Genomic DNA, 24,819 nt, shown 5'->3' with positions numbered 1-24,819 from the left:
ATAGCACACACCGATATGCCCAGTACACATTATAGCACACACTGTAATGCCCAGTATATATTATAGCACACACCGATATGCCCAGTACACATCATAGCACACACTGATATGCCCAGTACACATCATAGCACACACTGTAATGCCCAGTATATATTATAGCACATAAGTGCTGCTTACTTACATGCTTGTTGCTAGGGGTTACATGCTCCTTGCAGGGGTCACATGCTGGGGGGGATGGGGGCATTTTATGCTGGTTGCCACAGGGGAGGGGGCGTTTTATGCTGGTTGCCATTGGGGGGGGGGGGGGTGCTTATTAGGTTTGTTGCCACAGTGGGGGGGCTGGAAAACATGCCGACATGCTGCTCAGCAGAGTAGGTGAGCGGGCTATCAGCGCGGCGGGGGACTGGATGTGGCTGGAATAGCTGACACGCTGCTCTGAGTTGCTTTAGCCACATCCAGTCCCCCGCCACCCTGACAGCGCGCTCATCTACTCTGCTGAGAGCGGCTGTTACAGCATCCCCCCCCCCCCTCTCAGCAGCGGAGTGGACTTGGGATGCAGAGTTACTATGAAACGGTAACCTGCTCTCATGCAGGGTGCGTTGCTTTAAGGTGCGCAGCGGCAGCAAACTGTATAAAACCTACAGTGATTGGCTGCCGGTGGCCACTGTTCAGTGATTGGGTCCTGGCGGCCGCTGCAGTCACAGTGATTGGCTCGCAGCAGCGGCTGACAGGTTTAGTACAGCGCGTCCTCGGGGACCCCTTTAGTTTTAAAAACTGAGTCCCGGGGACCGTTTTAGGGTAAAATACGCGCTATAGCGCGTTTTTGCGAACCCTGGAATGGTCCATACACGAGATCTCCTGGTTAGGTAGAGTAGCAGCGTCAAAGATGGTCTTGCTACCTAAGCTCATGTATTTGTTCAGAGCTATCCCTCGGATCCTCCCTACTTCTCTTATTTGTAAATTCAATGCCTTATTTTCTAAATACATTTGGAAGGGTTCCAGGCCCAGGATCTCCAGAGGAGTGCTCTCGCTGCCTAAGGACAGGGGGGGAGTGGCCTATCCGGATATCGAGAGATATCAATTGGCTTGTCGGCTTAGTCAAGCTAGAGACTGGTTCGCGCCGCACTCCCCTAAGCCTTGGGTGGTGATAGAACGCTCTTTCTCCCCAAGACTGGGCCTAAACTAACTATTTTGGATTCCCCCTCAGGTCTCCCCTAAATGGTCTGGCCCTGGGACATCTATCAAAGCTACGGTAACGGTTTGGCATAAAGCTATCACTGGCGCAGAGGGAGTTTCCCTGCCTGGACCCGACCTGTCACTTAAAGCTATGTCGAGACTCATTCCCAACCTGAAGCTAGATTCTTGGATAGAGGCAGGAATAGTGTCCCTTAGACAGATGTACCACGAGGGTAATCTTTTACAGTTCTCTTCTTTACAGGAGAGATACGGGGTACTCAAGCAGGACTTTTATAAATACCTTCAAATACGGCACTGGTTGTCATCCTCATTTAAAAGTACCACGGCCAGCCCCTCCTTCCCTAATTACGTACTCTCTTATTTGACTTCACAGAACCATAGAGGGGGTATTTCAAGATGGTATAGATACTTGGTTACTAAAGGGAAAAAAGGTAAATTACCGGCCCAGCTGAAGTGGGAGGTGGATCTGTCCACTACCTTCACGGAGGAGGAGTGGAACGCTATTCTCTACTCTGGCTTTAAAATGTCTAGATGCCTCCACCACTCTGAGATGTTTTACAGATTGTGCCACAGAGCGTACTTCACCCCCCAGCGGCTCCACGGGATCTGGCCCACCGTCTCCAAACTTTTCTGGAGGAGCTGTGGCAGTGTGGGTTCCCTGTACCACATCTTCTGGGAATGTGCGTTAATACGTCCGCTGTGGGGTGTTCTCCCTTATTAGTGATGTTTTGAGAGTTAGTATCCCTTTGGACCCAATAATAGCTCTCCTACATCAGTGTATGCAGCTTCCCAAGGGAGACCTATACATTCTTCGACACATTCTGATAGCCACCAAAGCTGCCATAGGTCAACTTTGGAAATCCTTAGATGTCCCTTCCATGCCACATATAATTTCTAGTATTCATAAGCATTTTCTATTCGAGACATCCAACGTTAAATATACATCTTCAGCTTCGTCAATACACCTCAAGTGGTTTAAATGGAGTGAATATAGGGAGTCCCATGGCCTTCCACTGTCTCACACAGACACTGCAGACCCAGCAACCCTTCTATCCCCTCCGCACTCTGTGGATGACGGCTCTACTTAGGAGCTAGTTGTCCCCTTATGGCCCCCTGCCTATTGGACCTCTCCGCCTCATAACTCACCCCGGGACCTTTTCCTTTCCTTTTCACCCCTTTCTTTCCCTCTTTTCATCTTTTATCTTCTTATTTTTCTCTCCGCTCTTTCCTCCTTTTCTCTTCTTAACTCATAAATTTAAAACCTGTCTTGTATGTTTCACACCTATGTAATTGTAATGTCTTTTTACAATTTATTCAGATATTTTGCACAATCGAAACCAAACATTGGTTACTGATTCTATTGTTATATGTGTTCAAGACTCAATAAAAAGTTATTATTGAAAAAAAAAAAAAAACATTTCTAAGTGCATAACCCTAACTCCCACCTACCCAGAATTGACCTATGTCATCCCTAGTGCCTAAACCTTAACCCCCCCAGCCATTCCTAACGCACATACTTGCATTCAACATTCCGACGTAGGCATTTCCAATGATCTTGGTATTCTGAAGCAGGACTCCTGGTGGTAGTCGGTATGCAGGGGTGAGTATTGTGAATGCCAGCATACCCACCACCCCAGTGCTAACTAAAAAGTTACAGCCAGGACCATGCTCAACCTACAGTACATACCAGCTTGGCCAATGCTGATGGACACCTGTCCACAGAGGGACACCTTTACACATAATGATGCTACTTTTCCAGAGCTGGGATGCCATACTCAATCCCAAGGCTGCTATTTTTCTTTCTCCGGCAAGATCAAAATGGTGGCCAGATCTGGCGGTATGTCATAAAGTTGTTTACTGCCACACTTCAAGCACTTTTGTGAAAAAAAAAACCCCCGGTAATTGTGTATTATCACAGTGCCTGGCTATGCTACCTTTTCAGCGCAGGCTAAGCTACGTTAGCATAGCCCAACAGCTGCCTAGCGTAGTCAGCGTAGTGACTCCGCGGCAGCCCTGCGTAGTCAGCGCAGTGTCCCCATCAGGCAGCTAGCCAGCGTACTGTCCCCAGGAGAGCTGCGGCTCTGTCCCCAGCATCCCTGGCCAGCCTAGTGAGTGCCTCTCACACAGCGCCGGTAACCGCCAGATCCCCTGCGCTGGCAGACACCAGCGGAGAGGGGATCATGCGGGTCTGAGACGTCTCAGTAATTATTGCGGCAGGGTACGGCAGGTTAGGGGTTCGGTAGCACGTGCGTCTCCTGCGCAAAGGAGGGGGGGGGGTTTGGCAGCAAGTGCGCCTCATGCACAATAAAGGAGTCATTTGCCAGTGCTCCATGTTACATACTGGCAAATGCCTCCATTTAAAACCCCCACTATCCACGTCAGCCTGAAGCGTGGCGAGCGTAGCAAGCCCCGCAAAGGGGACACGTTGATGCGTTACGTGTCCTCCCGACCTTTTCATACCCCCACTATCCACGTCAGCGGGGAGTTGATTTTAGAAAAGTGTGGCAAGCGCAGCGAGCCACCGAGTCCAAAGCGCGGCAATAGTGGGGGTATGATGGCTGGCGTGGATAGTGGGGGTGTTTCAGGAACACATTCACACCTGTCATGTCAGGCAGGTTAAAATGGTCAATGGTTCCCACACAATACAATATGCGATCACTGACTACGCTAACTGCATAACACTGACTGACTACGCTAACTACGTAAGCTCCGGCCCGACGGGCGGGAACACTAAACTACGCTGGCCGCGGGAACACTACGCCTATTTTGACAGGGACGCTACGTAACGTGCACCGCAATAACACACAAGTACCAAAAAAAATAAAATAAAATTTGACATATTAATAAGAGTAGGGGTGTAGGCAGGCGTATACGGAAAGAGGTTAGTGTGTGCGCTTATTGGATCATAGTAAAATCGGGGTCTTAATATAGCATAATGGAGCTGCTTTAATGCTATTTTGGCTTCAGGATGGCGAATTAAAAGGCCGTCATTCCATAGGGTGCAGCCGTCATTCCGCGTCAGGTGACATGTTTACGAGAGTAGGGGTGTAGGCGGACATATTTGGAAAAGGATGAGCGCGTGCGCTATGGGGATCACCGTAATATCGGGGTCTTAATATCGCATAATGGAGCTATTTAATGCTATTTTGGCTTCAGGATGGCGAATTAAAAGGCCGTCATTCCATAGGAGGAAGCCGTCATTCCGCGTCATTCTGCATGTAAAATATGTGTAATGGTCTTAGCAAGAAGTATACCTAAAATATAGTTGATATGTGCAATAATTTCAGAAATATTAATATAAAAGTCATTTTCTCCCATTATAGTCAATTGGCATTCCTTATCTGCAGACAACACTGTCATTCCACTGTGCTATTTTAATGCTATTTTGGCTTCAGGATGGCGAATTAAAAGGCCGTCATTCCATAGGGTGCAGCCGTCATTCCGCGTCAGGTGACATGTTTACGAGAGTAGGGGTGTAGGCGGACATATTTGGAATAGGATGAGCGCGTGCGCTATGGGGAACACCGTAACATCGGGGTCTTACTATCGCATAATGGAGCTGCTTTAATGCTATTTTGGCTTCAGGATGGCGAATTAAAAGGCCGTCATTCCATAGGAGGAAGCCGTCATTCCGCGTCAGGTGACATGTTTACGAGAGCAGGGGTGTAGGCGGGCATATTTGGAAAAGGATGAGCGCGTGCGCTATGGGGATCACCGTAACATCGGGGTCTTAATATCGCATAATGGAGCTATTTTAATGCTATTTTGGCTTCAGGATGGCGAATTAAAAGGCTGTCATTCCATAGGAGGCAGCCGTCATTCCGCGTCACGTGACATGTTTACGAGAGTAGGGGTGTAGGCGGGCATATTTGGAAAAGGATGAGCGCGTGCGCTATGGGGATCACCGTAACATCGGGGTCTTAATATCGCATAATGGAGCTGCTTTAATGCTATTTTGGCTTAAGGATGGCGAATTAAAAGGCCGTCATTCCATAGGAGGCAGCCGTCATTCCGCATCAGGTGACATGTTTACGAGAGTAGGGGTGTAGGCGGGCATATTTGGAATAGGATGAGCGCGTGCGCTATGGGGAACACCGTAACATCGGGGTCTTACTATCGCATAATGGAGCTGCTTTAATGCTATTTTGGCTTCAGGATGGCGAATTAAAAGGCCGTCATTCCATAGGAGGAAGCCGTCATTCCGCGTCAGGTGACATGTTTACGAGAGCAGGGGTGTAGGCGGGCATATTTGGAAAAGGATGAGCGCGTGCGCTATGGGGATCACCGTAACATCGGGGTCTTAATATCGCATAATGGAGCTATTTTAATGCTATTTTGGCTTCAGGATGGCGAATTAAAAGGCTGTCATTCCATAGGAGGCAGCCGTCATTCCGCGTCACGTGACATGTTTACGAGAGTAGGGGTGTAGGCGGGCATATTTGGAAAAGGATGAGCGCGTGCGCTATGGGGATCACCGTAACATCGGGGTCTTAATATCGCATAATGGAGCTGCTTTAATGCTATTTTGGCTTCAGGATGGCGAATTAAAAGGCCGTCATTCCATAGGAGGCAGCCGTCATTCCGCGTCAAGTGACATGTTTACGAGAGTAGGGGTGTAGGCGGACATATTTGGAAAAGGATGAGCGCGTGCGCTATGGGGATCACCGTAACATCGGGGTCTTAATATCGCATAATGGAGCTATTTTAATGCTATTTTGGCTTCAGGATGGCGAATTAAAAGGCCGTCATTCCATAGGAGGAAGCCGTCATTCCGCGTCATTCTGCATGTAAAATATGTGTAATGGTCTTAGCAAGAAGTATACCTAAAATATAGTTGATATGTGCAATAATTTCAGAAATATTAATATAAAAGTCATTTTCTCCCATTATAGTCAATTGGCATTCCTTATCTGCAGACAACACTGTCATTCCACTGTGCTATTTTAATGCTATTTTGGCTTCAGGATGGCGAATTAAAAGGCCGTCATTCCATAGGGTGCAGCCGTCATTCCGCGTCAGGTGACATGTTTACGAGAGTAGGGGTGTAGGCGGACATATTTGGAATAGGATGAGCGCGTGCGCTATGGGGAACACCGTAACATCGGGGTCTTACTATCGCATAATGGAGCTGCTTTAATGCTATTTTGGCTTCAGGATGGCGAATTAAAAGGCCGTCATTCCATAGGAGGAAGCCGTCATTCCGCGTCAGGTGACATGTTTACGAGAGCAGGGGTGTAGGCGGGCATATTTGGAAAAGGATGAGCGCGTGCGCTATGGGGATCACCGTAACATCGGGGTCTTAATATCGCATAATGGAGCTATTTTAATGCTATTTTGGCTTCAGGATGGCGAATTAAAAGGCCGTCATTCCATAGGAGGCAGCCGTCATTCCGCGTCATGTGACATGTTTACGAGAGCAGGGGTGTAGGCGGCATATTTGGAAAAGGATGAGCGCGTGCGCTATGGGGATCACCGTAACATCGGGGTCTTAATATCGCATAATGGAGCTGCTTTAATGCTATTTTGGCTTCAGGATGGCGAATTAAAAGGCTGTCATTCCATAGGAGGCAGCCGTCATTCCGCGTCACGTGACATGTTTACGAGAGTAGGGGTATAGGCGGGCATATTTGGAAAAGGATGAGCGCGTGCGCTATGGGGATCACCGTAACATCGGGGTCTTAATATCGCATAATGGAGCTGCTTTAATGCTATTTTGGCTTAAGGATGGCGAATTAAAAGGCCGTCATTCCATAGGAGGCAGCCGTCATTCCGCATCAGGTGACATGTTTACGAGAGTAGGGGTGTAGGCGGGCATATTTGGAATAGGATGAGCGCGTGCGCTATGGGGAACACCGTAACATCGGGGTCTTACTATCGCATAATGGAGCTGCTTTAATGCTATTTTGGCTTCAGGATGGCGAATTAAAAGGCCGTCATTCCATAGGAGGAAGCCGTCATTCCGCGTCAGGTGACATGTTTACGAGAGCAGGGGTGTAGGCGGGCATATTTGGAAAAGGATGAGCGCGTGCGCTATGGGGATCACCGTAACATCGGGGTCTTAATATCGCATAATGGAGCTATTTTAATGCTATTTTGGCTTCAGGATGGCGAATTAAAAGGCTGTCATTCCATAGGAGGCAGCCGTCATTCCGCGTCACGTGACATGTTTACGAGAGTAGGGGTGTAGGCGGGCATATTTGGAAAAGGATGAGCGCGTGCGCTATGGGGATCACCGTAATATTGGGGTCTTAATATCGCATAATGGAGCTGCTTTAATGCTATTTTGGCTTCAGGATGGCGAATTAAAAGGCCGTCATTCCATAGGAGGCAGCCGTCATTCCGCGTCACGTGACATGTTTTCGAGAGTAGGGGTGTAGGTGGGCATATTTGGAAAAGGATGAGCGCGTGCGCTATGGGGATCACCGTAATATTGGGGTCTTAATATCGCATAATGGAGCTGCTTTAATGCTATTTTGGCTTCAGGATGGCGAATTAAAAGGCCGTCATTCCATAGGAGGAAGCCGTCATTCCGCGTCAGGTGACATGTTTACGAGAGCAGGGGTGTAGGCGGGCATATTTGGAAAAGGATGAGCGCGTGCGCTATGGGGATCACCGTAACATCGGGGTCTTAATATCGCATAATGGAGCTATTTTAATGCTATTTTGGCTTCAGGATGGCGAATTAAAAGGCTGTCATTCCATAGGAGGCAGCCGTCATTCCGCGTCACGTGACATGTTTACGAGAGTAGGGGTGTAGGCGGGCATATTTGGAAAAGGATGAGCGCGTGCGCTATGGGGATCACCGTAACATTGGGGTCTTAATATCGCATAATGGAGCTGCTTTAATGCTATTTTGGCTTCAGGATGGCGAATTAAAAGGCCGTCATTCCATAGGAGGCAGCCGTCATTCCGCGTCACGTGACATGTTTTCGAGAGTAGGGGTGTAGGCGGACATATTTGGAAAAGGATGAGCGCGTGCGCTATGGGGATCACCGTAACATCGGGGTCTTAATATCGCATAATGGAGCTATTTTAATGCTATTTTGGCTTCAGGATGGCGAATTAAAAGGCCGTCATTCCATAGGAGGAAGCCGTCATTCCGCGTCATTCTGCATGTAAAATATGTGTAATGGTCTTAGCAAGAAGTATACCTAAAATATAGTTGATATGTGCAATAATTTCAGAAATATTAATATAAAAGTCATTTTCTCCCATTATAGTCAATTGGCATTCCTTATCTGCAGACAACACTGTCATTCCACTGTGCTATTTTAATGCTATTTTGGCTTCAGGATGGCGAATTAAAAGGCCGTCATTCCATAGGAGGCAGCCGTCATTCCGCATCAGGTGACATGTTTACGAGAGTAGGGGTGTAGGCGGGCATATTTGGAATAGGATGAGCGCGTGCGCTATGGGGAACACCGTAACATCGGGGTCTTACTATCGCATAATGGAGCTGCTTTAATGCTATTTTGGCTTCAGGATGGCGAATTAAAAGGCCGTCATTCCATAGGAGGAAGCCGTCATTCCGCGTCAGGTGACATGTTTACGAGAGCAGGGGTGTAGGCGGGCATATTTGGAAAAGGATGAGCGCGTGCGCTATGGGGATCACCGTAACATCGGGGTCTTAATATCGCATAATGGAGCTATTTTAATGCTATTTTGGCTTCAGGATGGCGAATTAAAAGGCTGTCATTCCATAGGAGGCAGCCGTCATTCCGCGTCACGTGACATGTTTACGAGAGTAGGGGTGTAGGCGGGCATATTTGGAAAAGGATGAGCGCGTGCGCTATGGGGATCACCGTAACATCGGGGTCTTAATATCGCATAATGGAGCTGCTTTAATGCTATTTTGGCTTCAGGATGGCGAATTAAAAGGCCGTCATTCCATAGGGTGCAGCCGTCATTCCGCGTCAAGTGACATGTTTACGAGAGTAGGGGTGTAGGCGGACATATTTGGAAAAGGATGAGCGCGTGCGCTATGGGGATCACCGTAACATCGGGGTCTTAATATCGCATAATGGAGCTATTTTAATGCTATTTTGGCTTCAGGATGGCGAATTAAAAGGCCGTCATTCCATAGGAGGCAGCCGTCATTCCGCGTCATTCTGCATGTAAAATATGTGTAATGGTCTTAGCAAGAAGTATACCTAAAATATAGTTGATATGTGCAATAATTTCAGAAATATTAATATAAAAGTCATTTTCTCCCATTATAGTCAATTGGCATTCCTTATCTGCAGACAACACTGTCATTCCACTGTGCTATTTTAATGCTATTTTGGCTTCAGGATGGCGAATTAAAAGGCCGTCATTCCATAGGAGGCAGCCGTCATTCCGCGTCATGTGACATGTTTACGAGAGCAGGGGTGTAGGCGGGCATATTTGGAAAAGGATGAGCGCGTGCGCTATGGGGATCACCGTAACATCGGGGTCTTAATATCGCATAATGGAGCTGCTTTAATGCTATTTTGGCTTAAGGATGGCGAATTAAAAGGCCGTCATTCCATAGGAGGCAGCCGTCATTCCGCATCAGGTGACATGTTTACGAGAGTAGGGGTGTAGGCGGGCATATTTGGAATAGGATGAGCGCGTGCGCTATGGGGAACACCGTAACATCGGGGTCTTACTATCGCATAATGGAGCTGCTTTAATGCTATTTTGGCTTCAGGATGGCGAATTAAAAGGCCGTCATTCCATAGGAGGAAGCCGTCATTCCGCGTCAGGTGACATGTTTACGAGAGCAGGGGTGTAGGCGGGCATATTTGGAAAAGGATGAGCGCGTGCGCTATGGGGATCACCGTAACATCGGGGTCTTAATATCGCATAATGGAGCTTTTTTAATGCTATTTTGGCTTCAGGATGGCGAATTAAAAGGCTGTCATTCCATAGGAGGCAGCCGTCATTCCGCGTCACGTGACATGTTTACGAGAGTAGGGGTGTAGGCGGGCATATTTGGAAAAGGATGAGCGCGTGCGCTATGGGGATCACCGTAACATTGGGGTCTTAATATCGCATAATGGAGCTGCTTTAATGCTATTTTGGCTTCAGGATGGCGAATTAAAAGGCCGTCATTCCATAGGAGGAAGCCGTCATTCCGCGTCAGGTGACATGTTTACGAGAGCAGGGGTGTAGGCGGGCATATTTGGAAAAGGATGAGCGCGTGCGCTATGGGGATCACCGTAACATCGGGGTCTTAATATCGCATAATGGAGCTATTTTAATGCTATTTTGGCTTCAGGATGGCGAATTAAAAGGCTGTCATTCCATAGGAGGCAGCCGTCATTCCGCGTCACGTGACATGTTTACGAGAGTAGGGGTGTAGGCGGGCATATTTGGAAAAGGATGAGCGCGTGCGCTATGGGGATCACCGTAACATTGGGGTCTTAATATCGCATAATGGAGCTGCTTTAATGCTATTTTGGCTTCAGGATGGCGAATTAAAAGGCCGTCATTCCATAGGAGGCAGCCGTCATTCCGCGTCACGTGACATGTTTTCGAGAGTAGGGGTGTAGGCGGACATATTTGGAAAAGGATGAGCGCGTGCGCTATGGGGATCACCGTAACATCGGGGTCTTAATATCGCATAATGGAGCTATTTTAATGCTATTTTGGCTTCAGGATGGCGAATTAAAAGGCCGTCATTCCATAGGAGGAAGCCGTCATTCCGCGTCATTCTGCATGTAAAATATGTGTAATGGTCTTAGCAAGAAGTATACCTAAAATATAGTTGATATGTGCAATAATTTCAGAAATATTAATATAAAAGTCATTTTCTCCCATTATAGTCAATTGGCATTCCTTATCTGCAGACAACACTGTCATTCCACTGTGCTATTTTAATGCTATTTTGGCTTCAGGATGGCGAATTAAAAGGCCGTCATTCCATAGGAGGCAGCCGTCATTCCGCATCAGGTGACATGTTTACGAGAGTAGGGGTGTAGGCGGGCATATTTGGAATAGGATGAGCGCGTGCGCTATGGGGAACACCGTAACATCGGGGTCTTACTATCGCATAATGGAGCTGCTTTAATGCTATTTTGGCTTCAGGATGGCGAATTAAAAGGCCGTCATTCCATAGGAGGAAGCCGTCATTCCGCGTCAGGTGACATGTTTACGAGAGCAGGGGTGTAGGCGGGCATATTTGGAAAAGGATGAGCGCGTGCGCTATGGGGATCACCGTAACATCGGGGTCTTAATATCGCATAATGGAGCTATTTTAATGCTATTTTGGCTTCAGGATGGCGAATTAAAAGGCTGTCATTCCATAGGAGGCAGCCGTCATTCCGCGTCACGTGACATGTTTACGAGAGTAGGGGTGTAGGCGGGCATATTTGGAAAAGGATGAGCGCGTGCGCTATGGGGATCACCGTAACATCGGGGTCTTAATATCGCATAATGGAGCTGCTTTAATGCTATTTTGGCTTCAGGATGGCGAATTAAAAGGCCGTCATTCCATAGGGTGCAGCCGTCATTCCGCGTCAAGTGACATGTTTACGAGAGTAGGGGTGTAGGCGGACATATTTGGAAAAGGATGAGCGCGTGCGCTATGGGGATCACCGTAACATCGGGGTCTTAATATCGCATAATGGAGCTATTTTAATGCTATTTTGGCTTCAGGATGGCGAATTAAAAGGCCGTCATTCCATAGGAGGCAGCCGTCATTCCGCGTCATTCTGCATGTAAAATATGTGTAATGGTCTTAGCAAGAAGTATACCTAAAATATAGTTGATATGTGCAATAATTTCAGAAATATTAATATAAAAGTCATTTTCTCCCATTATAGTCAATTGGCATTCCTTATCTGCAGACAACACTGTCATTCCACTGTCATTCCACTGTCATTCCTTTTAGTATGTCCCTCAGCTGCTGCCCGGAATAGCGTTTTGACAGCTAGAGGCCATCTAGTATATGTCTCCCTGCTACAGTCATGCACAATCTGTGTGTCCACTCTTCATAATAGCACCCCTGTGTATAACTATACTGCGGACACCATCAGGGTGTATAAGTTCTGATTTCTTGCTGATAACCTGAGTATATCCATCTGCTCTCTAGTCAGATGTTGTGATTGCAACCCTGCTCCTAGGACTTTCACTTCTGTCTATTGCAAAGCAGAGAGGTTTGTGATCATTTCCCGAAAATGTGTTACATTTGTGTTGTATATACTGGTTTGTATGTTTGTGGATCCATACAAATAAGATATAGTACTTTGTGGCCACAGCTATGCCAGTTATATTAGCCGCATTCAAAATAGCTGTGCCGACAACTAAAGTTACTTTCACGCCATCCTCCTGTGTCCACACCACCATGTATTACCTTTAGTAAGGTTGTGGTGAGCAGAGCGAGTCACCGAGGCCCAAAGTGGGCTGGGCGGACGATTATCAGTACGTAAGTTCCGTAGCGTAAGCTACATGCATGTGTGACAAAAAGATGTAGTTTCCCTCACTAACAACAATGGCAGTGTTACAGACACTAGACATATATAGAAGATGATGATGATGGAGAAATTGAATGCAGGAGTCATCCCCCCTGCTGGTACCTCACCTGGACTCTGACAGCTGAGATCTGCACTGGTGTATTCAACATTGTTATGGAACTTGGTTGGGACTCTATACCCAGAAGTATGTGCAGCAGCTGATGCCTACTTCTGGAAATATCTATTAGCCAGGCTTTTTTTCTAATTTAAAATCACCTCACCCTTTTTTTATATTTTCAACACAGCATACGCCTTATCTGTCCCCTTCTATCTATGCGTTTGTGTGTGTATGTTCCTCAACACCATCAACCACCCAATTTCCAAACCTTTTATATTCCTCCACTCATAGTTATCCCTCTGTGCCAATCCTCTTATTTCATTAATAATCCTATCTTTTAATATGTAACCACCCACTGTGTCCTTGCTCTTTTGCGTTTACTCCCATTACATTCATGATGCCCTTGATATTATACCTTTTACTGTGCACCTGATTATTAGCTGTCATACCTTACATAGAAAAGGAAATAACAGTGCTGGATATCACACACAGTTATTTAGAGACACATTTGCAGGATTCATGTCTGTCTATCAGGAATGGTTAAAAGTAGAACAAGGTCTGCTTTTCACCTGTCTATTTTTGGAAAGAAAGGTATGTGCAAGGGTTGTGGATTGAAAGATACCGTGTATAGGTCCATCACTATTGTAAAAATAGTCCACACAATAATAAGGTCAACTTTGACCAAAAGGTTCACATGCTTTTTCATGGTTCTAAGTTGTCTGTCGACCTGGACCCCTAATTAGTGTAAAGGCCCATACACACTGGGTGACTTTGAGCTGAAAGCCGCTCAAAACTGCCTCTTTGAGCGGCTTTCAGCTCAAAGCTGCCTAGTGTGTACGCCCCAGCAATGAGCGCTGGTGCGCGCTCCCGCATCATTGCCGGGAAAGCCGCTCATCTGCTGGTAATGCCAGCAGATGTGGCGTTGAGGACGGCTTTGCATTGCACTGTGCTATGCAAAGCCGCCCTCCCCCCTCCGTCGGTGGCGGGCAAGGGGGAAATCCGCTCATTGCACTGAGCAGCTTTCCGCGCAGCGATACTTGACATCATCACTGTCCATACACGCTGAGCATAGTCGCCCAGTGTGTATGGACCTTTATGGTGCGTACACACGGGGGCGATTATAGCAAATATCGCTGGAAATATAGTCGCTGAGCGACCATATTGCCAGTGATTGGAGTGTGCACCAGCGATAAATCGCCAGGCGTGCGCTCCATTTTTCAGCCCCAGAATGGTCGCTGGTCGGAGGAGCATGCTCCTCCGACCAGCGACTTCCACTGCCTCTTCTCCCGGCACTGTGATTTTCATCTGAGACCATCTCTGGTGTAAAGGTTGACACATGAGAGAGGATGATATGAGTTAAGGTTTTCAGTTGTTTGTCAACATAGTGTATCGCGTCTTCCCACATGGTTCTCTGCGCTTGGCACACTGTTATATTCTCCCTCTGTCATGGATGGGGAACCTTCGGCCCTCCAGCTGTTGTTGAACTATACATCCCAGCATGCCCTGCAACAGTTGTTGCATGGCCACATAGCAAAACTGTAACAAGGCATACTGGGGTGTGTAGTTCTACAACAGCTGGAGGGCCGAAGGTTCCCCATCCCTGCGCTGTCCACTGGGATAGTAAAGTATGAACAAGTCCAGAAACAAAAACCGTGTCCACCTTTTTTACTGTGTCGACCTGTTACTTGGCAATCTGTCCTAGACACTGTCAACTTAAGGACCGCATGCCATGTGCATATAGTCATTAGTAACGTTTTGTCTTCTCTGTAGTAGCATTCCTACCACACCACTGAAATATTTTATAGTCTCTAATGTTTTGATTATAAAGTAACTGGTTTATATGTAGTGGTTGACTCTGAATTTACTTAAAATGTTCAGAATCTGTAATAAGTCTTAAAATTATTTTTGATATTACATTGGGTTTACAGTGTTTTGTTTTTTTAAATACTTCATTTATTCGCTTAATAGTAATTTGAGAGCTGCCCTCAGGGATTAGGGTGGTCAGATGACAGTCTGCTGACTTGATAATTGACTGACTGGCTGTGTGTTAGACTTTTGGTATAGTATTTGGCTGTGCTTTATGAATAAGAACAACACTGGTGTGTTAGCACATGACCCATGTCTCCAATGCCATTTTGATTTCATTTCGGTGGGGTAACTGCCAGAATCTGCAGTACCTTTTTAATTTCAAAATACGTGAAAGTATGGGAGGCAGTGGACTGGAAAATTGTGGTAAGATGCCTTGTATAGGATTGCTTTTTATTTTGTTATTCAATTAACTTTACCACCTGTTAACGTACGTTCTCTGTTGATGGAATTGTCTGAACAAGAGTAGGTTGACTTTACGTTTGACCTATTCAATCTTTCCAGCTAGAAATCTTCTAACCGTCGAAAGCCATGGATAGGCGAAAATAGCCACCGATTCGTCAATTTAGATTCAACTTTTTTTTTTTTTTAAATAGTTGAATCTGCGTGGACAGCAAGCCATCTTGAGTTGATGTGCGCTGATATTGGTAAAGAAATGGAAATATCGGTGCACATTGAATAAGCCCCAATGTAGCACTCGCTGACCTAGGGTTATTAAGGGATGACATCCAATACATTGTCACAATATCTATAGCTTCTTCCCTTTTGTTACATTGTCTCCATTCTGTTACTGAGTGATGTCTGTATGCATTTCTCCTGAAAAGAGTTTGTTCAGCCATTAACCTACCTGCTTGTAGTTGCATAGGAAGCTCATTAAGTCAGTAACGTTTGTGGAGTCGCTTCCCTTTAAAAAAAAAAATGTTCATGTTTATTTTTAGCTTTGATCAGCCTATCATTTGGAGGGGCAATTGGACTGATGTTTCTGATGCTGGGATGTGCATTGCCACAATATAAGTAAGTTGTTTTTGTTATTTGCGGGATGAGGGGGGGGGGGGGGTTGTTCAGTAGTGGAAGCTAACTGGTGAGATGAAAAGTAGAGGCATGTAATGGAACATTATGTAACACAAGCTGTCATTTCACGGTTCATGGGTTTATTAAAGATGTTCTATATTTATCTTTAAGTACATTGTATAAAAATATCTTACATTTGTTCATGTGTTGTCAGCACTTGCTGTGTTGGCTAAAAACTGTGCATAATCTGTATCGCACACCGTTACAGATATTGTTTTTGTAAAAGGTACCAGACATGGGGTACTTCTACTTACGACAAATATTGAATCTAAAGTATATTGGGATAAGGGCTTTGTTAGTCAATCGGTCAACATGCAATATGTCAACACAGGGAAAGGGTCAACTTTGAACAGGCTGACACATAAGTTTTTTTTTTTCTTTTTTATTTGTCACTGTCGACATGGGACCCCCAATTAGAGTAGCGCATACTGTGCTATATGTCTCCATATTCCGTTCCCAATTGTAGTGTGCGTGGATGCTAAAGTTTGAAAGGCCAAAAAATACTTTAAAAATTGTGAAACTCATGTTGACTTTCATGTGTTGACATGTTGACGATGCATTCAACCTAGTGTCTGTCTACCTGGACACTAGACTTTTCAACTGCTTCCCTTTTATTATAAGGGGAGTAGTAAGAGCTTGACGGTATCCGGCCCCTGGGTCGACAATGTCTAGGTCGAGCTTGAGAGTCAAAATGTAAATGGTCGACACAAGGGGCTTTTTTTACATTTATTTATTTTAATTTTTTTTTTAAGACCAAATTGGTTCATACTTTACTATCCAAGTGTGCATAAAGGGCCTTATTCTAGTTCACTCTCAGAGGCAATTTCTTTCTCTAATGGACAAAACCATGTGTACTGCAGGTGGGGCAGATGTAACATGTGCAGAGAGTTACATTTGGGTGTTATTTTGTTTCTGTGCAGGGAAAATACGGATTGCTTTATTTCTACACTGCAATATAGATCTCACTTTGAAGTACACACCCCACCCAAATCTAATTCTCTCTGCACAAGTTACATCTGCCCCACCTGCAGTGCACATGGTTTTGTCCACTTGAGAAGGAATTTGCCTCTGAGAGTGAACCAGAATAAAGTCCAAAGGGAGAATATAATAGTGTGCAGCGAGGCACTGTTGCACAAAGCATGGCGAGCCACGGTACACTTATACGGTGTCAATGTCAACATAGACACCAAAAAAACATGAAAGACTCATGTCTACCTTAAGCTTGTGTCAACCTGTCATTGTCATCCTAGGGTATGTTGACCTAATCGTGGTTGCCCTAGACATTGTAGTCCCATTATCCCAGAACTGAGCTTGACTGGTCTCTAGGGCAGTGATTTTCAACCTTTTTCATCTCACAGCACACCAAACATGAGTTTAAAAAAACCAAGGCACACCATCAGACTTTCACATTGGAAAATTGCATTGGCTCCCACAGGAAAACAAACAAACCCATTGGCTCCCATCTGAAAAATACAATCACACTAGACCCCATAGGTAGCCAAAATAGAATACATTGGCTTTAGCATGAAAACGGAGACCAGTGAATAACCGCTGAACCAGTTTCATTGGTTGGAAACTGGTTTGAATATCTCTAGCTCTGGTGGCACACATCAGAAAAAATGGTTGAAAAACGCTGCTCTAGGAATATGAGTGGCAGTGTATGGACTGGCAGAGAGGGACAGATATTGAAACCTGTCATAGTTATTTATGTTTTTTCTTTTCGCTTTGAATTATGGCTCCTTTCTTTTCCTGTCTCATATTATTAAGGTTGTGAGAATGAGGTTTGTTCAGGCTGTCGCAAGTAATGTGTATTTATTTTTTTCCCTTTTTTTTTTCCATATAGCGTGTACTGGCCACTGTTTGTGCTGTTTTTCTACATATTGGCACCTATTCCATACTGCATAGCAAAGCGAGCCGTAGATGAGACGGATGCTGCAAGTAATGCATGCAAGGAACTGGCAATATTTCTCACAACTGGCATAGTTGTCTCAGCATTTGGACTGCCAATTGTGCTTGCCCGAGCAAGTGTGGTGAGTCGGACATGTTGCATTACAATACCACCACTCTACATTTCTAAAAGTTTAATAAATCTACCCACGTGTTTTTATTTGTTTGTTTTTCTCCTTCATACTTCATGGCAGCCATTACATTGGGTTTATCCCCCTCTCTCTCCCAATTAGACAGGTAGTTTTTTCCTCCCTAGGATCCAACTCCTCCTCTTCCTCCTGCTATATAACTGAGCACCTCCCCTTAAACCATAGTCTTTTTTCCTGTCTCCTCTATCTGTAACAGGTAGTTAGTTTAGAGGCTAGAGTAAAGTAAAATGACCTGGCAGCGAGGGGTGGCGGTGCCTTACCCTGTATATATGATCCGGAGCCGGAGGCATGGATCTGTGCTCAAAGAAACGGGTTGGCGGAGCCTATAACCCAGAGAGAGAGAGAATATGGCTGAGGGACTCACCAGGTGCCTTAGTGCGGTGGCCATGGCGTGGCGGTGAGTCCGGAGCACTTGGAAGGCGGGCGCAGCAGCGTCCAGCGTGTCATGGATGCCTGGCGTCTGTTCCGGGTGCTGGGACAGTAGACGCCGGAGGGAGAGTGACGCGGGCTTCCGGCGCGCGGTCTGCGTTGCACAGGCAGACCGCGTGCGTTCCACAGTCAGGAAGTAGCCAGCGCTTCCTTACTCGGCGGTCTATGTGCTAGGACGCCGGGGAGGAAGTGACGCGTATGCGACGCGTCAGCACGCGGCCTGCGTTCCATTGCAGGTCGCGTGCGTGTCACAGTGCGGAAGTGACCATATATATAGCGCCTGGCCGGTGTAACAGGCGCTGCTGCTTCTTTCTGCGTGGTGTGCTAAAGTGAGGACTTCAGCTGCAATGGAGGAAGCCTCTCTTAATACCAATGTACCGCTGCCCAGGTAAGTCCTCAGTGAGGACTGGTTATTGTTCCTTCTATGCTGGTTATAGTCAGTTAGTTAGTCTATCTTTTCTTCTATTTTTAGTGTGCCTATAGTTGCAAAAAAGAAGACAGCCAAAAAGAGATTGGATAAGATTTGCCCAGAGTGTGACAAGTCGTTTGTTGGAGAGGATGTATTATGCAGATATTGTCTTCAAAAGAAGGAGGCTGCTTCAGTGTCTAGCCAGATTTCAGAACTTAGAGAGTGGATGGAGAAGAATTTTGTCTCTAAGAAAGAATACACTAGCAATAAGAGGTCTAGGTCTCAGACCAGTTTGGATGTAGAAGATGACGGTGGTTCGGTAGGGGCCGGTTCTGATGACGGCACAGGTGGTTCCACGGCCGAGTCTGGAGAAGTGGTTGAAGACGAGCGTTTGTTTGATTTAGGTCTGGTGGAAGTGGTGTTGAAGAATCTATATAAGACCTTGAATTATAAGCAGCCAGTTAAGACGGAGCTGGATACTCTATTCGAGGATAGATCAAGGAAAGGCAGGTGCTTTCCGGTCCACAAGGTTGTCAAAGATATATTGATAAAGGAGTGGAATAATGTGGACAAACGTGTCGGGTCCTTTAAGAGGATTGATAAGATGTTTCCCTTAGAGGATGAGGACTTTTTGAAATGGAGCAATGTGCCCAAAATTGATGCATCCGTGTCTGAGGTTACTACCCGCACGACGATTCCATTAGAGGACGGTGCTTCTTTAAAAGACCCTATGGAAAAAAGAATGGAAAGTGCTTTGAAACGTTTGCACATATCAACCTCTGTGTCCATGAAGGCAGGCGTAGCCATAGCCTCTCTGTCACGAGCATTACGCATATGGTGTGTGGCATTGCAGGATGATATGCAGGACAAAACCTCCCGAGATCATATGAGCAAGAGCTTGGCTCAGATACAAATGGCTATAGACTATGTCTGTGAGGCATCACTAGACATGTTGGATTTCTCAGCCAAATCCTTGACTTCAGGAGTAGTAGCCAGGAGGGCGCTCTGGCTGAAGTCATGGTCGGCGGATTCGCACTCTAAAAATAAACTGGCCACACTTCCGTATGAGGGTGCTTTTCTCTTTGGGAGTAAGCTCGACCAAATGATTCAGAGGATGTCGGGGGGTAAATCGGTCAGATTACCCCAGGATAGGAGGGGTAGATTTAACTCCTATTCTAACAGGCAGTCATTTAGACAGGCCAGGTCATACAGACCAGGTAGGCCTTTTCGTGACAAGTACGCATCAGGCACGTCACGGGCATTTTTTCGCCAATACATTAAGAAGAGAGGCGAAAGCTCTAGTACAACTCAAAAGCAGTGACGCCAGAAGCACCATAGGACGAATTCCAGTAGCAGGAAGACTGCTGGAGTTTGCGCACGTCTGGGAGCAAAACGTCTCGGACAAATGGGTCCTAGAGATAGTATCGCAAGGATACCAGTTAGAATTTCTGTCAAGGCCAAGATGGGCAAAGTTTTTAAGTTCCAAACTTCCTTTATCGGAAACAGAAAAGGAGGTGTTGAAGTTAAGTGTGCAGGATCTGGTCGACACAAAAGCAGTCGAAGAAGTTCCATTAAAAGAAAGAGGACTGGGGTATTACTCCCCGTTATTTGTTATAAGCAAGGCTTCAGGCGGGTTCAGAACGATCCTCGACTTGAGGGGTCTGAACAATCGCCTAAGAAAAAAGAAGTTTCATATGGAAACAACCAAGTCGATCTTGATGGGAATCAGGAAAGACGATTATCTGGTAACAATCGACCTGAAGGATGCGTACTTTCACATTCCCATCTTTCCGGGCGACAGAAAGTATCTCAGGTTTGCCATAAAAGAAAGACATTTCCAGTTTACATGTCTGCCGTTCGGGCTAACTTCGTCACCCCGAGTTTTCACAAAGGTTCTGGTGGTGTTAATAGAAAGCTTAAGAAGACAAAAGGTGATGGTATGGGCATACCTAGACGACATCCTGATAGCAGCACGGTCCGAAGAAGAAAGTGTACTAGCGAGAGACTATACCATCGAGTTTCTTCAAAAACACGGCTGGATGATCAACTGGGAGAAAAGTCGTCTCATCCCGTCAAGAAAGATCCAGTTCTTAGGCATTCTAGTAGATACCATCTCCTTTCAAATAGCGCTTTCAGAGAGAAGATGCGAGAAAGTCCAACAGCTAATCTCTCTCATTCACAGCGAGTCCCGCGTGCCCTTGAGAACGGCAATGAGTTTGCTGGGAATGATGGCCTCAGCAGTAGAGGTTACGCCGTGGGCAAGATGGAGGATGAGGCCACTGCAGTGGTTTCTTCTAAGGTTCTCACGAAATCACACGCCATTAGACCAAGTAATAAGGATTCCAGACGCAGTAAAGAACTCTCTAAATTGGTGGAGCTACGATCTGTTAAAAGAAAGAAGGTGGTCGTTGCAAAGTCCAGCGTTTGTAGTGATAACTACGGATGCCAGCGCCTCCGGCTGGGGAGCGCATGGGATAGGAAGATCGTGCCAAGGGAGGTGGTCGATGCAAGAAAAGGATTGGTCATCAAACCACAGAGAACTGAGAGCGGTGTGGCAGGCGATAAAGTTCTTCGCAGACGAAATAAAGGGGTCACATGTGCGGGTGTTCTCAGACAACGTCACGACAGTCTCTTACATCAACCGGCAAGGAGGCACAAGAAGTCGGGTGTTGTTAGAGGAAGTAGAGAACATAATGTCATGGGCCGAAGTAAATCTCCTGTCTATTACGGCCTTGCACATTCCAGGAGAAGAAAATCAAGCTGCAGACTTCTTGAGTCGCAATACATTAGTTCCAGGCGAATGGGAACTAAAGCAGTCAGTCTTCCAGCTCATAGTAGAAAACTTCGGCATGCCAGAGATCGACCTAATGGCGACATCGGTCAACAAAAAAGTTCCCCGGTTCTTCTCCCGGTACCCAGCACACGGGTCGTGCGGAGTAGACGCCCTGTCACAAGAGTGGAGCTATTCCCTAGCCTATGTGTTCCCGCCATTTTCTCTCATTCACAGGGTGCTGTGGAAGATCAGATCGGAGAAATGTCAGGTATTGATAGTTCTACCATTTTGGGCCAGAAGGGCTTGGTTTCCGATGCTAGAGAGCATGGCGGTAGCAGGACCTCTGTTTCTGCCAGTATCAGCAGACCTGCTGTCCCAGGGACCAATCAGATGCCAAAATCCTCAGAGCTTGTCATTGACGGCGTGGAAATTGAAAGGCAGCAATTGAGAGAGAAACATCTGTCCCCAGAAGTGATAGAAATACTTCTTCAGGCTAGGAAGAAGGTTTCATCAGCCATCTATTACAGAGTCTGGAGGATATTTGCTAAGTGGTCTAGAGACAAGTTTCAGTTTCCAAATGCAACCATGTCTCATGTTTTGCAATTCCTGTGTGACGGTTTCAACAAGGGCCTAGCAGTGTCTACCCTGAAAGTGCACATCTCAGCATTAAGTATTTTATTAGACCAGAGGCTGGCAGATCATACCTTAGTAAAGAGATTCTGTCAGGCCATCAAGAGAATCCGACCAAGGATTCGTTCTACGGTTCCTCAATGGGATCTTAACTTGGTGCTGAACGGGCTTATGGAGGCTCCGTTTGAGCCGTTGGACAGGACAAGCCTTAAGTTTTTGACATGGAAAGTTGCTTTCCTGGTAGCAGTCACTTCAGCCAGAAGGGTTAGTGAGCTCCAGGCGCTGTGTATTCAAGGACAATATCTTAAAATTTTTCCGGACAAAGTAGTCTTAAAGACTAAAAATTCTTTTTTGCCAAAAGTGGTGTCATATTTTCACTTAAATCAAGAGGTTATTTTACCTTGTTTTTTTCCCAATCCTTCAAATAAGAGGGAGGAGAATTTGCATTCATTAGATGTGGTCAGAGCCATAAAGATTTATTTGGACAGAACTGCATCATACAGGCAAACAGAGAATTTGTTTGTGATTCCGCAAGGTGCGAAGAAGGGATTCGTTCCAGCGAAACAAACAATTTCACGATGGCTTAAAGAAGTTATTTCCTTTACCTACAAGAAAGTAGGACGTCCAGTCCCGGAGGGTATCAAGGCACACTCGACACGGGCAATGGCGGTTTCATGGGCGAGAGAGGCGAACGTATCAGCCAGAGAGATATGTCAAGCGGCTACTTGGAAGTCTCTGCACACGTTTTCCAAGCATTATGCCCTGGATGTGGCAGAGGCACGTTTTGGAAGCGAAGTCCTAAGACAAGCGCTAGCTTGAGGTATTGTATATCCCGCCCTACTGCTTTGGTACATCCCAATGTAATGGCTGCCATGAAGTATGAAGGAGAAAGCAAGGATTATACTCACGATAATACCTTTTCTTCGGAATACTTCATGGCAGCCCATATTTTTTAAGCCCTCCCTGTTTCTGTTTTTTCCCTAGGATCAGGACGGAGACATTCAAAAGACTATGGTTTAAGGGGAGGTGCTCAGTTATATAGCAGGAGGAAGAGGAGGAGTTGGATCCTAGGGAGGAAAAAACTACCTGTCTAATTGGGAGAGAGAGGGGGATAAACCCAATGTAATGGCTGCCATGAAGTATTCCGAAGAAAAGGTATTATCGTGAGTATAATCCTTGCTTTCCCCCTGACATGCATACTTTTAAAACCTATCATGTTTACCATATGGTAAATCAAGTACATGATATAGATAGATGCCTGCCTAGAACCCAACAGTCCCCAAGGAACCCCATAAAGATTTCATGGCCATTTAAAATGTTCCCAGAGGAGTTGTGACATCTCATAAACCTGCCCAAACTCGTAAAGTCCTTTTTCACTCTTTGAGTGGCAAGTGAATTTGTCAAAATAGGTCTGAAAATTGGGAAGCAAACATTTTTATTTACTCATAATGAATGACCTGTAACGTTTGCCTAATATAGGAAATATAATGTTTTTTATTGCACAACGTTTTTTTTTTTTTTTTTTTCAATTTATTTAACAAATGTGTTTTTTGGCATTTTTAGTGGATAGTTTGCATGTCTCACAGAGATGGTAAATGTTCTTTGATAGTCTAAAACATGGGTCCTCAAACTGCGGCCCTCCAGATGTTGTGAAACTACAAATCCCAGCATGCCTTGCCACAGTTTTGCTATAAGGGAGTGTTAAAACTGTGGCAAGGCATGCTGGGATTTGTAGTTTCACAACATCTGGAGGGCCGCAGTTTGAGGACCCATGGTCTAAAATATATGTAGACACACTGCAGAGCTTGAAAAATAGGTTAAAACTTTGTAGGATATGCAGGATTGATTTCTATATTTTTCCAATAGGGACTTAAAAATTATGCAATTTCCACGATTTTCTTAAAAAAAATAAGTCTATTTCTTAAAAAACAGAAAGTCAATAAAAAAAAAAATATGAAGATAAAATGTTTATCAACCTGTTCCTTATCCACAAGAAGAAAAATTATAAACTAGACTGACCTCCTGGGGACGTGCTTTTCATCTTTTAATCCACAGATGTTATATCTTCCTTTTTGTCAGGGCCACTACGGCTATCCTTCAGATTTTTACTGTGTGGTCAGGATCTTAGTGGAAAAAAGAAGGGGTTCTGTGAACTAGGCGTACGGCTTTTGGTGATATTGCTCGTACTACCCCCCCCCCCCCCCCCCCCTCCCCCTTGTCCAGGCACTGCCTGCGCTCGCAGTCTGGTGGGGGTTTCACAGCGAGAATGTTTATAGAAAGCTGTGTCACTCAAAAACAGGAGCTCCCGCTCTGGATCTTTCAAAGCAGCCCGGTGCCGATGGTGTCACTGAATCACACTCCTCTGCTCCGGCACAGTTCCCCTTGTGTGTGGTGGCTTTCTCTCACGGGCTACGGTCTCCAGCTGCTCACCTGGTGACAGTTTACTTCTAAATGTGATACAGGTATTAAGCCTGCTTCCAAAATACCTAGAGCCTGATTCCGATATGTACAAATGCCGATGTTCATATAGCTGAGCGTTTATCGGTAGACTGCACTCACCACTGTAATTTATCAATGCTGGCTAAAATCAGCAGCAAAATATAGTGCTATGGATTGTTTGAGGAGGGCCCCAAACCATTATCTTGCTAAGAGCCCCTTGAGGTCTAAACCCTTTTCTGTGTATGCACAACACCTGCAGTTGTCAATATTGATCGCCGCTACTGACTGTTTAAACATATCGGCACGCTATTTAACCCTTTGAGTGAAAAGTGAATTTGGGAAAATAGGTGTTTAATTTTTTTTTTCCATCATAA

At 45.7% G+C, this 24,819-nt stretch overlaps 1 protein-coding gene across 1 annotated transcript in view; it reads left to right on the top strand.

The window, feature by feature from the left end:
* Positions 1-24,819, top strand: part of LEPROTL1 (leptin receptor overlapping transcript like 1) — a 42,232-nt gene that overhangs the window by 14,554 nt on the left and 2,859 nt on the right. Inside the window, exons 2-3 of the mRNA XM_083177375.1 lie at positions 15,537-15,612; positions 17,513-17,699. Coding sequence (XP_083033501.1) covers positions 15,537-15,612; positions 17,513-17,699 — 263 coding nt within the window. The remainder of the gene's footprint in view (positions 1-15,536; positions 15,613-17,512; positions 17,700-24,819) is intronic.

The sequence above is a fragment of the Crinia signifera genome, chromosome 1 (assembly GCF_055691185.1).
Source record: "Crinia signifera chromosome 1, ASM5569118v1, whole genome shotgun sequence".
NCBI classification, from domain to species: Eukaryota; Metazoa; Chordata; class Amphibia; order Anura; family Myobatrachidae; genus Crinia; species Crinia signifera.
The sequence above is the reverse complement of the archived record's forward strand: the minus strand, read 5'-3'. Positions and strand labels throughout refer to the sequence as shown.